This window comes from Ochotona princeps, chromosome 27, assembly GCF_030435755.1.
Source record: "Ochotona princeps isolate mOchPri1 chromosome 27, mOchPri1.hap1, whole genome shotgun sequence".
NCBI classification, from domain to species: Eukaryota; Metazoa; Chordata; class Mammalia; order Lagomorpha; family Ochotonidae; genus Ochotona; species Ochotona princeps.
In genome coordinates, this window is record NC_080858.1 from 19,723,188 (window position 1) to 19,739,709 (window position 16,522).

At 55.6% G+C, this 16,522-nt stretch overlaps 1 protein-coding gene across 2 annotated transcripts in view; it reads left to right on the plus strand.

Moving 5' to 3' along the window:
- The window catches only part of TSPAN9 (tetraspanin 9), a 156,518-nt gene that overhangs the window by 82,725 nt on the left and 57,271 nt on the right, over nucleotides 1-16,522 (plus strand). The window contains exon 3 of one of the 2 annotated variants that reach the window (XM_058656074.1): nucleotides 6,435-6,514. In XM_058656074.1, the coding sequence (XP_058512057.1) occupies nucleotides 6,452-6,514 (63 nt within the window). In that variant the 5' untranslated portion in view covers nucleotides 6,435-6,451. Of the gene's footprint in view, nucleotides 1-5,682; nucleotides 6,515-16,522 lie in introns of those variants that run through there. The other variant, XM_004596345.3, reaches the window with a different exon arrangement.

Below are 16,522 nucleotides of genomic sequence, written 5' to 3' on the forward strand. Positions count from 1 at the left end.
TGCTTGAAAAGTTGTACATTATATTTTTTTAAGATTGATTTATTTTTATTTGAAAGGTAGATTTATAGGGAGAAGGAAAAAAGAACTTCCATCTGCTGGTTCCCTCTCCAGTTGGCCACAACGGCCAGAGCTTAGCCAGGACAGGAGCCTCTTCCCAGTCTCCTATGTGGATGCAAGGGCCCAAGGATTTAGACCATCCTCTGCTGCTTTCCCAGGCTGAAGGATGAGAGCTAGATCAGACTTTGAGAAACTGGGACATGAACCGGTGCCCATATGGCATGCTGGTGCGACACAGTGAAGGATTAGCTTGTTGAACCATGACGCTGGCCACCCCCCCAACCCAAACCGTGCGTTATTATCTCCAGATTTGGAGTTGGAGTAGTGACTCTAAGTTGCCCAAGAGTGGGGCAGCTGTTCCAGATGGGATATGAGCACAGGTGCATCTAGTCCCTCAGCCTGGAGGCTCCCACTGTGTTGTTTTGCCCGGGCTTTGTTCTCTGTGGTCGGGTTGGATGGGGATATAGACGGAGTCGGGGTGGGGAGGTATCTGAACCTGGCCATCCTCCACCTCCACAGGGCCCACCTTCTGATCTGGGCTTTGTCACAGTTCAGCCCCATCTCCTGCGTGGCTCCTCCTGGTCTACCCATCATATTGTCAGTCTCCTGGTCGGATCAGAAGTAATGTAGCTGGACTGAGGCTGTGGCCTGGTCTCCTCAGAGTCAAGCTGGCTGGACTGTCCAGAGGCCCCAGTGCATGCTTTGATGGTGGGGTACAGATGTTCAGCTGAGGGGGGTCCCTGCAGGCAGAGGTGCTGCTGCCTGCGACATCCTCAGAGAAGCCCCAAGAGCTCAACCACCCAGATTGAGTGGCTGGATTGTCTGTGTTGTTCCTACCTCCTCCTCCCTCGTCTCTCCATCTCCTGTCTTTCCCGACTCTTCCTCTAAAGTGGCTCTCCAAATCCATTAGTCTAATTGTCTCTCTACCTGTTCACCCAGCCGTTCCAGGCTGTGTCACGTGCTGGGGCTATGGCTGTGCACAACACAGTTGACTCACAGCCATTTCCCCTGTGTTACCTGTCGCTGGTGCAGGCATGCACCCAGCTCAGGCGTCCTCAGGTGCCCTGCTTTCCAGGAACCACTCCCTGGATTTGTGGCTTGGTTCTCAGCCTTTGGTTGTGGCACTTGGGGGGCCCTCAGGCTGTCCTTGGCAAGAGCTCAGGCACTTGGCACAGATGGAGTGGGGGAGTGTCTTTCTCCTCTTAGACTTTCCAAAGACCTGCCTTGGGGTAGCCACAGAAGATAGGGACTGGCGAGTGGAAATGCCAAGGACACAGCCCCGGTCTCTTTTGGAAGCCCCTAGGAACCAGAGCAGGGGTGGGTGGCCAAACTGTCATTGCAGTCTAGACAAGAGCTGGGAAGGAGGTAGGATGAAACCTTTCTATGCACAGGGAGTTCCCCTGACCATCCTTTCTAGTATGTTCTTAGCAACTCATCAACCATCCGGCAAGGACCTGGAAACCCTTCCACTAAGTCCAACTATGGTTGCTGCGCCCTTCCTGAGTCATAGGGGGGTGTGGCTGCACATACTGTCCTTGCCGTTGGATTTCCGCAGCTATCAGACAGCTGCAGACATTCTGAAGGTCTGGCTCTCTTCACATCCGTGAATGCTACACTTAGCAATGAAACCCAAGAAGGTCCCACATTCACAGTTAAAATCATCAGGGATGGGCATTTGACCAAGTAGTCAAGGTATAGAACACCTCCCATATCTATTTCCTAGTTCCAGTCCCAGCTCCCTTCCCAGATTTCAGCTTCCTGCTAATGCAGACCCTGGGAGGTAAGCAGGTGATGGTATAACCACGGGAATTCCTGCCACCTGCATGGGAGGCCTGCATTGGGCTCACCACCTCACAAGTAAATTAAAAAAATCAGGGCCAGCACAAGGCTCATCTCCCAGGCTCCTCTGTGCAGTGAGCCCCCACTTTGTGGCTCACCTTGACCTTGAAGCTGCCAGGCTGGAGATGGGAAGGCCCAGGCTGCTTCCGAATCTGTGCAGGCTGATGGACAGAGCAGCAGTCAGCAGCACAGGGCAGGGAGGGGAGCTGGGTTCGCCTACTGGCCCTGGCTGTGTGTGGGTGAGGGAGCAACAAAGGATGGGGCCATGTTGCCACCCTAGCCTGAGCAATCCGTGGAGAGGCAGACATAGCTTGGCATTTTCTCTGAAATGCTCATCTCCCCAGTTGCCAGTCAGCAGAGATGTTGCATGTTGATTTCACCGAGTCACTTTTCTCATTCCCTCTGAAAATTCTGTCCTGGCTTCGCGGTTGTTAGTAAAAGGCTGCCCTGTCTTCTTCATGTTCTTGGAGACTGAGCTGTCAAGAACAGCCTGTACCTCCTGCCTCTCTCCCAGGGCTGGCAAGCATCGGGGTAGGGGGCTGGGGATCGGGATATGTAGGGGAGATATGGTCTCAGGGCCCAACCTGGCCACTCGTGCCTTCTGCACCCCATGTCTAAGCACCAAGGACATCTGGCCTCTTCACCTTTCGATGTCTCCCCCTGCTACTAGGCCTGGATACCTGGGGCGTCAGCTGTGTTGTGTGCCCCACTGCCTGGACTCTGCAGGCTGCGGTTTGCACTTGCAAACAGGACCCAGGAAAGCTCACAGAGCATGTTGATCCACAGGCTCACTGAGGTCTTGTAAGGCCTTCCTGGAAGTGCCCACCCTCCCTGTCTCTTCCTGTGCCAATCACTGCCAAAGGCCATTGGGCATGGAGAGGACTCCAAGGGCAATCCATTGCTCGCTTGCTCTCCTGGTAGCAGGTATTTGTATCTTCTCAGGGAGTCCTGAGGCCCACAGCCTTGTCTCGGGGAGGGAGGAGTCCTGAGGCCCATAGCCTTGTCTTGGGGAGAGGGGAGTCCTGAGGCCCACAGCCTTGTCCCCCGGGGGGGTGGAGTCCTGAGGCCCACAGCTTTGTCTCGGGGGTCCTTGCTCAGTAGCTGGCCCACCAAGGCCTGTCTGTGACTGTGGATGATCTACCCGCAGACTGTGTCCCGGCACACCAGCCTTCCCAAGGCTCCTTTCCCACCTCTGTCCTAAGACAGGACTAGCCGCCTGTGTTCCACACTGCATTTCCCTGCACTGTTTTGCTTCTTTCAGCCCCATGTGACATCCGCTGAAGCCCTCTCCACGGGGACTCACCTTTGCAGATGAGCAGCCCACTGACATCACTTGGGCACACCTCCCCCTTTCGATCCCTGTCTCGGAGTCTGTTACATCATGGTCTTGCTTCAGGCTACGATATTTCAGGGTCCTTAAGATTCTCTGAGACTGGAAGATTTCTCAGGGCAAGAACTACTTACGTAGCCATAGACAGCATAGAATGGAGGCTTGGCACTTCTTTTCTGTAAAGTGGGGATCATGACTGTCTGGGGGGTGTCACAGGATGACATCATGGGCGGCTTGGGCCCTGGGGGAAGTGAGCTGTAGCAGTGGAGTTGCTGCTGTTCTGAGGGGGGACAGCTCGGGACCCTGAGGGGACCCATCTGCAATCTTGAGAGCAACTGACAGGTATGACTGAGGGAGCAGAACTGTGACACTGGGTAGACTTTTTCTCTTGCCCCTCTGGCCCTCAGGCTCCTCCAATTTCTTGAGGACAGAGTTAGTGGCATAGATTTTCATGAGACCCGAAGGTGAAATAGCCCGGAACCCTGGGGAAATGCAGGCATACACTTCTTCCCAAGCGAGAGGTGGGAAGGATTGGAAAGTAGAGGGCCCAGCCTGCCGGGGCTCTTCTCGGCCCGGTTGCCTCACCCTGGGTCAGGAAGAATAGCTGGCTTTGACTTGATGTGTCTCCTCAGGCAGCTCCATGTCACAGGGCTGCCTCTGGTGCCCCTCCAGGGGACAGGCTGATTGGCGGAGGACACCCTCACCCACTACCACCGCCCCTGACCAAACAGCTGGGAAGACTTGCAAGGGAGAATGGGGTCTTCTGACTCCCTGTCCAGTGTCCCCTTGCTTTGGAGGAGTGCCACTGTGTGGCTGTGAGGGCTCCCCTTGAGCCATCAGGTGGGGGCTAGACCTCTGCCGCTCGTCTGCATACAGCACCTGCAGGACTCCTTGTGCCTAATCAGGAGGGAGCAGGTTGGCCACAGCGCATGCCAGGTGGGACTGCTGGGCTCTCCTCCTGAGCCATGTGGGGTGGGAACAGGGCGAGCACTGCGTCCTCCAGGCGCTCTGGCTAGCCAGGCTGCAGGCCCAGCGGCTCCAGGCGCAGGGTCACCACGGCAACCTCCTGCGAGGGTCTGCAGTCCCTCTGGCTGCAGTGACCTTCTCTTTCTCTGTTGGCGTTGGCTGGCTGGGGTAGCTGTGTTTCTGCCCATTTGTCTTGCCTGATGCCCCCTGTCTTTTTTGAGGGGCAGGGAGGACAGGAAGATTGGGGGTTTCAAAGAGTAAGGAGCTGCACCTCCTGATCTCTTTGCTGCCTGGCACACAGCACATGGCATGGGGCATTAGGCATGGAACAGAAGCCTCCAGGTATCCAAACAGGATGCTGCCACCCACACTGCTAGGTAGGGCATGGATTCTGTGTCCAGCTATCCCGCCTTCCAGACCCCAGACCTGGACTTCGGTGCTGTGCTAGTAAAACTTGGCTCCTGCTCTGAGCACTGTCGGATGATTCACAGAGACAAGGGCAGGAGAACTGGCGTCCTCTGGGGCCCAGCTGGGGTCCCTTGGCTAAGTCTTCATTTGCCAACAGTGGTGGTCCTAGGGGAGGCCGAGCTTCTCCTGGTGGTCTCCTGTTCCCCGCACCATTTCTGTGTGCTGTGCCTTTCATGTGCTCCTCGCGGAAGAGGGTCTTACCTGTGACCAAGACCACCCTTCCTGCGTTATTCTGGCAGTGAGGGGCAAGGCAGGAGGACCCCACTTAAGACACCTGCTTCTCGTAGCCTGGCTGACTGCCCAGCTGCGCGGCACCCCACCCGGGAGCGCGGAGGCGGTGGTTCGCGCAGCTGCAGGAGCTTTGCAGAGCCGCGCGTGTGCACGAGGGCGCGGGCGCGCGGAAGGGGCGGGAGGGCAGCGCGGCCCGCCGAGGCCCCTAGCGCTTTCCCACACCTCGTGCCTTCCTTGCGGTCCCTTTTCCCTGCACGCCAGAGCCAGACCCACGTGTGCAAAAGCGTGGTGTGTGCGCGAGCCCACTGCTGTGGTGGGAGGCTGATTGCATAGGGGGTGGAAGGCTGATCGCAGCCGGCTCGACGGTGGCCGCGCTTCTAACCCCTGTAGCCTCCTGAGGCCCTGGTTCTGGCGTCCTCGGCTCCTGGGGCACCTCCAGCCGCTCCCCTCCTCCCGCCGCCCTCTTTCTCGGGGTGGGAAGAAGGGGTGGGGTTGGGGGGGACAGTGCCCTTCCCAGTGAGGGCTCTGTGCACCCCCATCAGCGGAGCCCTTGACATTTACCGAGGGGGTTCGAGGGCACTTGTATAGGCACAAGCAAAACGCTAATCCTATTAAAAATATTGTGTCATTGGGGAGGGGGTGGATCTCCCGCCCCGCGCCGGGCGGGCAGGCTGCGCGCCCATTGGTCGGGTGCCGGGCAGGGGGCGGGCCCGGGTGCCGGGGAGGGGGCTCGGGGTGATTTCAGAGCCGGGAGTCGGGGTTGGGATTTCGCAGGGAAAGCCCCGCGGTGGCAGCTGCGGCCGGTCTCTCGGCACTGCTCGCCGCGCGCCCGGGCAACCCTGGGCCGGCAGCTGCTCTGCAAAGTGGCGGAGCGAAAGGAGGCGGAGCGCCGGCCAAGTGCACGGGCTAGTCTGGGAGAGTGAGAGAGGTGTGCCCGGGCAAGCCTGGGTCCCGGCGCTCTCCTGGCTCGCGTGGGGCGGCGGGGAAGCGAGTGGACGCTCCGGAAAGAAAAATCAAATTGCAGCCGCCCCTGAGACGCCAAGTTCGCGAGTGCGCACACATCCGCGCCGCGCCGCAGAGCCCGCCCGGGGCCGGCCGCCGTCCGAGCGGCAACGGGGCCACTGGGTGCCGAGTTCGGCCGGGAGGGAGCCCCGGAACGGAGAGGGGACGTGCAGGGTCCAGACGGCCTGCCCCCCCACTCCCAAGCCCGACTTGGGCGCCCCTTGCGTCCCGCCGTGGGAGCGATGCCCCCCGCCCCTCGCGCTCGCCGGCAACAACGACGCGAGCATGGAGAAGTCGAGTAGCGAGGATTCTTCCATTCACCGGAGCCCGTCTTTAGACAGCAAGGACTCGGACTTTGCTAAGCCGTCCACTTCGGGCCGCCCGTTCGGCCGCGGCTTCACGGCCGGCGCCTTCTACGGCACGGCGGGCTCCCGGGGCCAGAGCCGCGCCGAGGCCGGCGTGAAGACCGACAAGTACGATGCTCCCAAAGGCAGCAAATACGTGGTGTTTTACCTGGACCTGTCCTTTGTGTTCCTTCTAGAATTTAAGAAGTGCAACATGGCCAGGGGCTGCCTGTGCTGCCTGAAGTACATGATGTTCCTCTTCAATCTCATCTTCTGGGTAAGTCCTTGCGCTCGGCTCGGCCCCCTTTTTGCTCGCTGCAGCGCGAGTCTACCGCGCTAGCGTGCTGCATTGCTCCGCTCTGCACGGCGTAAGTGCTTGAGGGTTTTTTTCCCCTTCCCTCCCTTTAAATCTCCCCCTGTCGTGCATAGATGTCTTCTTTTCTTCTCTGTGGCTGAGTGGAGGTTCCAACTTGAGGAGGGCAAACTTTTCCTTCTCCCCTCCCCCTTGAAGATACCCGGTACCCCGGAAGCGGCTGTGACCCTGGCTTGGAGATGGGGCGGTAGGGGATAGCTTTCTGAGTGTTTACCCGTGTTCCTCGTGGACTCATGAGGGTGCACGCCACAGCATTTGATGGGAGTGGAATGAGGGTGTGTATGGAGGTCACCTCCTCCCACTTCTTTCAGGGAATCCAGGAAAAAGGCAGGGGAGCCCGTGTCCCAAGCCCATGGGCTTACCGGCTGAACTCAAGCTGGGGCTTGTGTGGCGTGAAGGGTGCTGCTCTTGGGTGTGACTGTGGCTTTGGAAGAGGGTGGCTGGACCCTGGGCAGGGAGGGACAAAGAGGGCAGTGGGGTACCCGTCCTTGGTGAGAGTCTGTTGGAGGGACTTGCTCTCAGCATCCCGTGGGCTTCTGTGCAAGCACGTGTGTGCATGTGTGACAAGGACTGGTTGGGCGTATTTGCAGACTTCTGAAGTTCATCTCATCCCAACTGTGGCCTCTGCCTCCCTCCACCAGACCCGGTCAGCACAGATGTTTGGCTGGGTCCCAGGCCCTGTGCACCCGCCCGCCCATGGTTGGAGGAGGCTGTCAGCCGCCCACTGGCCAGGGGAAACCGTGGGAGCCAGCAGGGCACTGTCTTGCTGGGGGCAGGGGAGGAGGGAAGAGCAGTATTGCTGGCGCGCAGAGTGACTCTGTTCAGCTGCAAAACTTTCTGGAGTTTGTGTGTGTGTGTGTGTGCAGAGGCGTGACTCGTCCCGTAGAAGGGAGTGGTTGGGGCTGCCAAGGAAGGTCGGGCTCCCATCTTAGTGACCTTGGGTGATCACCGTGTCCGTTAGGGGCTGGGCTTTCCTGTAAACCCACCCCCCTGCCCAGTCCAGTGGGGCAGAGGGAGATTTTGTGGCCATCTTCCCCAGCATCCTCCCTTCGCTAATGATATGTCCTGGAGGCACTCGGGGCAGCCCCTGGTCTTCTCTTCGGGTATCTGGGGAGGGAGGCCCCTTCCCCAGCTGGGGCCTGAAAGGATGGAGTGCCCGGCTTGGGTCTCCCCAGGACCGTCTCCACAGGCATTACCTGCGGTGGGGCAGCGCCTCTGGTTCTTGTGGCCAGTGGCAGAGGCGGGCGCCAGAATGTCAGGAATGGCTTTGCAGCTGCCTGTGGGCTAGTGCTTCCCGCTCCTGTGGCTCATTTGCTTGCATCTGTGAAGCCAGGCCTGCTTTCATTGTTCACAGCTGCCTCCTCTTGTCTTCGTTCACAGTTACAACCCACCTTTCTGTTCCACTTCACCCAGGCAAGCACTTCACATTTAAACTAGCAAGGGCTGGGGGTGCTGGTGTCTTGGGCCAGGCTCCTCCCCGCCCCCACCGTGCCACCTGCTGGCCATGCTTGGTATTACTGCTCCTGGGAAGTCGCCTCTTCAGGATTCTCAGCCTTGGTTTGGGGCGGGTCTCACCAGGCTCCAGCTGTCCTGGGTACCCTGCGCCTAGCAGGCATTCATGTTTAGCTTGCAAGTGAGTGGGCGGATGGTCAGAGCCATAAATCTGCAGCCTGTTGCTATATGCTGGGGGGCCCATGTCCCACTTGGCACATGGAGAGAAGTTAGATATCAAAGCTATCTTTGATGAAAGCTCTCTTGGCCCTTTAGCTGGAATCCTTCCTTAAAAGCCCAGCAGAAGTTAATGAGCCATTTGGCGAGACGTTCTTCCTTTCAGGTCTGCAGTACGCAGGCTTGCTGTCTCTTCCTAATTAAAAGGTACCGACTCAACTCTTCTATCAGGCCTTGGACCTTTCGCCGTAGTCTCTGATTTTTCTGATTACTTAATGTTTTTGGAATTCCCATGATAGGTAAGAGCTGGGAAAAACTTGAGTCGGCTTCAGGACCCAGTCCTGTGTCTGTGGCATGGGAGGTGGTGGAATAAGAAGCAGACCTCAGGGAAGATGAGAAATCCAGCAGGCAGGATGTGCACGTGCGGACACAGAGCACTGGTCACTTTGTGGGGACGGTGAGGGGTGGAGGTGGCAGGGATTTGGGGGACAGTGGGTCATGGCCCTGCACCCCATGAGGGTGCCTGCGGGGAGGTGCTCACCCTGGCGTGGGGAAGCTGCTGAGGAGAGAGCTGACGGAGAAGGGAGGATGTCCGTCGGTAGAGGCCTGTGCTGCTGCTCTGTGCTTGGGGGAGGGGCGCAGGCCGAGCACTCTGGGGCTTGCAGTGATTATCAGACATGCTGTAGCCATTCCCTGCTCTAATCTCCTGGCTTAGAGCCTCCATGGAGCTGTTTCCGGGGCCTCCTCGGAGTTGAACTTGAGTTCTCCTGTGTAGATGTTAGCGCCTCCCAACCCTTGGCTGCCGCCACACCCCTTGCCTGCCCTGAGCATGTAGGAAGGTCTCCCACCAGGAGGGGAGGGAGGTGCAGCTGTGTCCTCCTATAGCGTCCTCCTGTAGCACCCTCGGAGATGCTGGGTGGAGTTCAGGCCTGGGTGTTGGTGGGGGTTAAGGGAACCTCACTGGGATGCTGATTAGATTGGAAGGCAGAGCCATGGGGGCTGTACTCCTCTTTACTGAGAGAGCGGCAGGTGCCTTCTAGGCTGCTGGGCACCTGCCTGCCTGCTTGTGGGAGCCCAGTTATGCTCTCAGCACCCTCCACTCCGCCACCTCGACACCCCAGTGCATTGTGGGAGTGTGGGGCACCCTGGAGGACAGTGCTGCTGAGGGCCGGATCCAGAGGTTACCCAGCCAAGTCCCGAGATGTCTGCTGTGTCTGTCGCTTGGGTCCTCCAGTGAATGCTGACTACTTGCTGGGTGAGGAATAGAATGGGGAAACTGAGGCAAAAGCCTCTCTGTACTGCCAGGGCTGGGCTGGATGGCTCCCATCGACTCAGAGCAAGTTGTGTCTGATGCTGAAGGGTTGAGAGGTGATGGTCACTTTGCCGGCTTGCTCGCAAGGCTGTCCTATCACTGCACATCATGGCTGGCGGAACAGTACAGCCTGGCACCGCTGTAAAGCTGTTCCGTGTGGATTGATCCTTTAATAAAGGCCAGTTATCGATGGAAGCCATGTGCAGGGTGCACGGCCAGGCAGGTGTGAGGTCTGCACAGGGAGCCCTGGTGGGAGGGGGCCTTGATCAACCTCCTGAACGTGGGATCAGGCCCTGGCTGTGACTGGTCACCACCTTTGGGTGCAGGAGGCACAGGTAAGGCTCTTCAGCTGCCTTGGGGGCACAAGTTTGGGTCTGGCTGGCCATAGTGGGTGGGGTCTGTCTGAGAACGGAAGTGGTAGGTGAGCTCCCACTTCCCACGCTCATCAGCCTGGGTTCTGACCTCGCCTCTGCAGGCAGAGGGGATAGGGCGGCACCACTGCGCTCAGCAGGCAGGCCTGCGGGCTGTGGCTCTTCAGGGTGGGGCAGGCGTGGCTGTGTCCAGGATGGGGACAGATGAAGGGCCTGGCACATACCCCGAGGCCCCAGAAACATGGCCCCGAGGGAATGCCAGGTCTGTGTTCACTTCCTTTCCAAAGCATTAAAAATTAAACTTCCTTGTCTTAATATCTATTTTTAAATCATGTCAGAGCCGGCACTGATGTCAGTCATCAGAGGAGTGGTGGGGAGGAGGAGGAGGAGGGCAGAGGAGACAAGATCCCAGGCCAAGTACCATGTAGCTCTGGCTTTCTGGATCCCCGGGCCACTGGGCCCTTGACCTGGCCTGCAGCCTTCCTCTCCACCCATCTCTGCCTCCGGCTCCGCATGCCTGGCTGCCCTCGGTTGAACTTGGCAGCGGGCTATGTGGCCCCAGGCCTTTTGTGGCTTACTAGGGTGTTGGGGTCCCAATTGAGCCCTGCTGGTCATGCCGCAAGTATTTCTTGAATGCCCACTGCGTGCATAGGAGTGTCCAGTGGTGAGGAAAGGAGCTGACTGGGCTCGCCCAGGCCGGATCAATTTTCTCGTGCCAGGAAGTCGTGGAATCGAGAGGTCATCTGGCCCGTCCTGTGCTGAGCGTCCGAACGCAGCGCTGCCAAGCCGGGGGCCGGAGTAGGAGCTGCCTCCCCAGTGCTCTTGGGTGGGGCCATGGCAAGCCTGAGCCCGGGGTCCTCATGGCCAGACTGGACTGGCGCTTTTGGAGGCCAATGTCCCCGAAAGCAAGGAGGAGAGAAGACGGCCCTCAGATCTTCTTTCTCTTCCTTTGGCCTTAAGAAGTTTGCAAATCTGTGACCTTTTTTTGTGTTTCCCCTCTGTTGAAAGGGCTGATGGCCAGTTTGCACCACGTGCACTTACTGAGCACGTGTTGTAACCAGGGTGCTTGAGCTGCTTGGTTTCATGGTGGAACTAGATGTTTGCGACCACTGCAGAAGATTCAAGGAAAAATGGAATTGGAAGATGTTTATTTTGGTGCAAAATCAGTTGTGAAATTTGTGCAATTTTTTGGTATTGTATATTTTCCATCAACTTTTTAAAAAAAATATATATTTTTTTAATTAGAAAGTCAGATACACAGAGATGAGGAGAGACAGAGAGGAAGATCTTCCATGCAATGATTCACTCTCCGAGTGGCTGCAATGGCTGGAGCTGTGTCGATCCGAAGTCAGAAGCCTGGACCGAGTCTCCCATGTGGGTGCAGGGTCCCAAGGCTTTGGGCCGTCCTCAACTGCTTTCCCAGGCCACAGGCAGGGAGCTGGATGGGAAGTGGGGATTAGAACCAGCGCCCATATGAGATCCTGGTGCGTTCAAGGCAAGGACTTTACTGTGCTGGGCCCTCAACTTTTTTTTTTTTTAGATTTTATTTTTATTTTTATTACAAAGTCAGATATACTGAGAGGAGAGATAGAGAGGAAGTGGAGCTTCCGGGATTAGAACAAGCGGCCACATGGGATCAAGGCAAGGACCTTCCTTAGCCACTAGGCCATGCTGCCGAGCCCCAACTTTTTTTTTTAATAAATCAATTTCTTTATGTATTTGAAAGGCGATGGGGCAGAGAGAGAAAGACACAGAGACATTGCTCCATGTTTGATCTGCTGATTCATTCCTCAAGTGGCTAGAGTGACCGGGCCTGGGACAGGCTGACATCAGGAGACAGGAGTTTTGTCCATGGCTCCTGTGTGGGTGTCAGGGACCCATCTTTGGACCCCTGCCTTCCCAGATGTTTTAGTGGGGGAGCTGGATTGGAAGTGGAGCATCTAGGGCATAACTGCTGCCCATGTGGGATACTGGCATGCAGGGTGCCAGCTTAACTTGCTATGCGGCTAGGCCAGCAGCTTAAGACCTGTTACATGCAGGAATTTGAACATTTCTTGTGCTAAAATAGACCTTACGTTGTAACTCTACGGCCCCCTCCCCATGCACTTTGGGAAGTGGCTTCGATGCCTCTCCTTTGGGCTAACAGGAGAACAAGAGGTGAAGTGCAGCAGGTGACACCTGGAGTTTGAAAGATGAATAGCAGTTTACTGATGAGGTGAGACTGGGGCTGCAGGCAAGGGAGGAGGTGGGAGCAAGTGTCAGAGGGCTGTTGTTTTTCTCTGGCAGGTCCTGCTGTGGTGCTGGGCCTGCAAGCTGTCCCTGTCAGTAATCCAGCTTAAGAGAGATGCCCGCCTTCGCCCCCTTTCCGGCCTCGCCCTTCCCGTTACGATGTACACTCTTGCTTGTTTGGTTCCAGTTAGGAAGCTTTGAAGCTGGGCTAAACCAGCTTGGGCAGAGTTAAGTCTTCTGAGCCAGCTTTGAACCTGCTCACGTTTGAAAGCTAATCTGCCAGCAGCAGTGGTAGTGGGGTGGGGGCACTGTCCCTGGCAGGACAGTGGTGGAGGCCTGTGGTCAGGTGGGTGGGCAGCAGTCGGGGGCCAGGGTCCCCCTCTTGTCTAACCAGCCGTGAGGAGGACCCTTCACTGGGAAATCTCTGTGCACCACTGGTTCCACGCCCCCTGCCTCAGGCAGACTCACATGCTGATGGGCAAGCTACAGGAAGGAGCCTTGGGAAGTGGGGGTGTGGGGTGGGATGCAGGATTCCAGATCCTGTCCCTTGTCTCGGGAAGCTGCACAGTGCAGGGAAGCCCTGGGTCAGTGGCTAATGAGGGTGGGAGCCTGACCCCAGGGAAGAGAGCTGGAGCTTCTGTCCTGGAGAGCCAGCTTGGCATGGCCCCGGCAGGTGCCTCACAGGTAGGTTTGCATCTAGACTTGCCAAGCAGCCTTCTATGCAAATAGCTTCTCTACCCCAGCATCCTATGTGAATACTGTTTTGTATCTTGGCTACTCCGCTTCTGATCCAGCTCCATGCTAACGTGCCTGGGAATGCAGTGAAGGATGGCTGAAATGCTTGCTCTCCTGCACCCATGTAGGAGACCCAGAAGAAGCTCTTGGCTTTGGTTGACCCAACTGCAGCCATTGTGAGAATAAGCTAGGGGATGGAAGATCTCTGTCTCACCCTCTCTGTAACTATGCCTTTCAATTTTATTTACTTATTTATTTATGTTTTAAAGAGAGAAACAGTTGTCACTCAGTTCCCTGACTTCCCGAGGCATCAGGGTGGGGAGCTTTAGGGCTTGAGCTGTGTGGGATCAGCTTGTACTTATCTCTGGTGGATACATGTGTGTGTAGTCTTCCTGTGATGAGTCAGTGTGATGGGGTCAGTGTGTTTCTCTTCCATGGCCAGGGTGGGCTGTGATCTGTCTGGGCCCGTTGTACAAGATGGATGTGTCAAGGATCTGCAAGTTCCTGCAAAGCTCTCAGCAGAGAGAGCGTGATGTGAACTCGAAGGTGATCTGAATCCTTGTGATTTTCTGGCCTTACCCTTGTTGTCACTCCCTTCGTGTGATGAATCCATTTGAGCAGAGAAACTGCAGACAGAGGGGAGAGATCCTGGGTCCAGCAAAGGCCCTGGGGAGAGGGCTCAGTCAGTCTTGCCAGCACAGTCAGAGGGCTGTGGGGGAGCGTGATGTCAGGGACGCCTGGCGTGTTGGACTCCACGGCCAGCAGCTGCTGTGAGCATTACAGCAGTCCCACAGCGAGAGCATATGGCCAGGAAGTGAGCAGCCTGAGGCTGCAGCACAAGGCCAGGAAGGCCCAGGGAGATGAGTGGGGGTGCAGGTGGAAGACGAGGAGGAGGGCATTGGTTTGTGACCCCAGGCCCTACAGCTGCACCTGCCACACTTAGCTAAGGCCCTTGCACGAACGTGGTCCATACCCCTCCCCTGCTTGCTTTGCTCTGGGTGGAGTAAGGACAGGACCAGCTGGGCACATGGGATAGCAGGGTCTTTATGGGGTTTCTGGGCGATGATGGACTTTGCCTGGACACGTGGTTGGTGAGCTGGGCTCACTAAGACAAAGGGTCTGGTGCACAGGGTCCAGGCACTGCAGCAGCCAAGTCCATGGTCACTGTGGTGGGTTTTAAGTTGTGAAACCGGTCGTGTATCCATTCACATTGTATAGGAACAGGGTAAAATGACCTTCACCCACTGCCTCACTCGTGGGCTGTACCTTCACTCTGCCCATGATTCCTGGGAGAGAACCCTTGTCTGCGGATTCTGTAAGAAGTGTGTCCCGTGCAGGCTGTGGGCCCACGGCACTGCCTCATGGGATGTGGCTCCCAGTGGTCCCTGTGTGTCTGCAGTTCCCATGTTTGCATGCTCAGCTAACTGCTGGGCGAAAATTTGCAAAAGCAGGAGTGCATCTGGGCTGAGTCTGTACCGACTGCTTTTCTTGCCAATCCCCAAACAGCATGGCATAACAGCTGTTTGTGCGGCACTTGGTTGCGGTGGGCATCCTGAGAAACCCAGAGATGACTTACAGTACACGGACACACACTGTGCCCCTTTTTATGGAAGCAGCTGGTAGAGCCGTGGATTCTGCTCACCTGGGAGGTCTTGGACCATCCTCCCGTGTATAGCAAGGAGTGGTTGCGATTAAATATTCAATACATGGAGTCATTTTGAATGCATTTATGAGTTTTTAAATATTTTGTTTACGTAAAAGAGAGAAAGAAAACATGTACACTTGTGTTCTCTCGTCTGCTGTTTCGCTCTCCAAATTCCAAATGCTGGCAGTGGGCAGGGCTAAGCCGCAGCCCAGGCCAGGTCTCTCCTATGGGGGTCAGTCATCACCTGTTGCCCCCTGGTGCTGGAACTTGGAATCAGAGCTGGGGCTCTAACTGAGATTCTTGGCCTCTTAACTTGGAAGGCCTAGCACTTCTAGATAGAATTTCTTTTTTTTTTTTTTTTTTTACAGGTTTATTTTATTTTTATTGGAAAGTCAGAAATAGAGAGGAGGAGAGACAGAGAGAAAGATCTTCCATCCGATGATTCACTCCCCAAGTGACTGCAATGGCCGGTGTTATGCCGATCTGAAGCCAGGGGCCAGGAACTTCTTCCGGGTCTCTCTCACGGGTGTAGAGTCCCAATGCATTGGGCTGTCCTCAACTGCTTTCCCAGGCCACAAGCAGGGAGCTGGAAGGGAAGTGGAGCTGCCGGGATTAGAACCGGTGCCCATATGGGATCCCAGGGCGTTCAAGGCGAGGACTTTAGCCACTAGGCCACGCCACCGGGTAGATATAATTTCTTTAGGACACTGTTTCTGGAAGTCCCTGTGGGGAGGGACCCACTCGTTCAGTTTCCAGTTCTGAGAGGTGATCCTGCTGCATATGACTGGTGCCTAGAGCTCAGACCACTGGTGGCTCACCTGAGGAGCCTGTGTACTGGCCTGGTCTGGTAGTGTTAGATCACAGTGCCAGTTCCTAAGCGTTCAGCATCTCCATAGAGCACCTGCTGGGACAGGCAGGGAATGGCATTGCTGGGCTGTAGGGGTGCGTGCCCCTCAGCTGTGCTAGGCAGGGCTGAGTTGTTTTTCAGTGTGGATGTAACAGTTGACATTTCCACCAGTGGGATGTCAATTGCAAATGGAAAGTTTTTGGCATTCTCCAATACACTGGGTATAAAATGCCATATTATAATGGATTTAATTTGCATTTCTCTGATTACTAGTCAGCATCTTTTCATATGTTTAATCGCCATTCTTTCCGCTTCTGTGAATGCCTGTTTATGTCTTTTGTCCTTTTTTTTTCCTACGTAGTTTGGTAGTTTGCTTTTCTCTTCTAATTTTTAGGAGCTTGTTTTTGTTTTAGATACAAATTTGTTTTTGGTTAACGTATGGCAAACACATTTGTGGCCTGTCTTTTCACTTTCTTCATAGGCTCTTGTTTTGATAAATAAAAAGTCTTTGTGAAAGATACATAGTATCTCATGAATACCTTAAATGCTAGATAAATGGGACAGTGTTAGTATAATACAAAAATTCAGGCATTGTTGAGTGAATGAGTAGATAGCTTAAGGGGAGGTCTTGTATTTATCTGTGAAAGTTTTTCTTTATTTGCAAGGCAGATCGAGAGAGAGAGAGAGAGAGAGAGAGAGAGAGAGAGAGAGAATGAATGTATGAATGAATCTACAGGTTCATTCTCCAAATGCTTCCAGCAGCTGGGGCTGGGCCAGGATGAAGCCTGGAACCAAGAACTCCTTTTGGGTCTCCCACATTAGTGGTAGGAGTCCAAGTACTTGAACTTCTCAGGGTGTGCATTACAAGGAAGCTGGATCAGAAGCTGAAGTGGGACTCAATCCTGAGCCCTCTGCTGTGGAATATAGGCATCAAGAAGCAACTGAATTTGCTGTGCCGCCATAACACCTGCCCCTCTTCCTTCATTTTTATTTTTATGTATTAGAAAGGCAGAGTGAGACAGAGATGTTCTACCTGCTGATCCATCCCTAGATGTCTGCAATAGATAGGGTTGGCCTGTGCTGAAACTAGGAGATAAGAACTCAG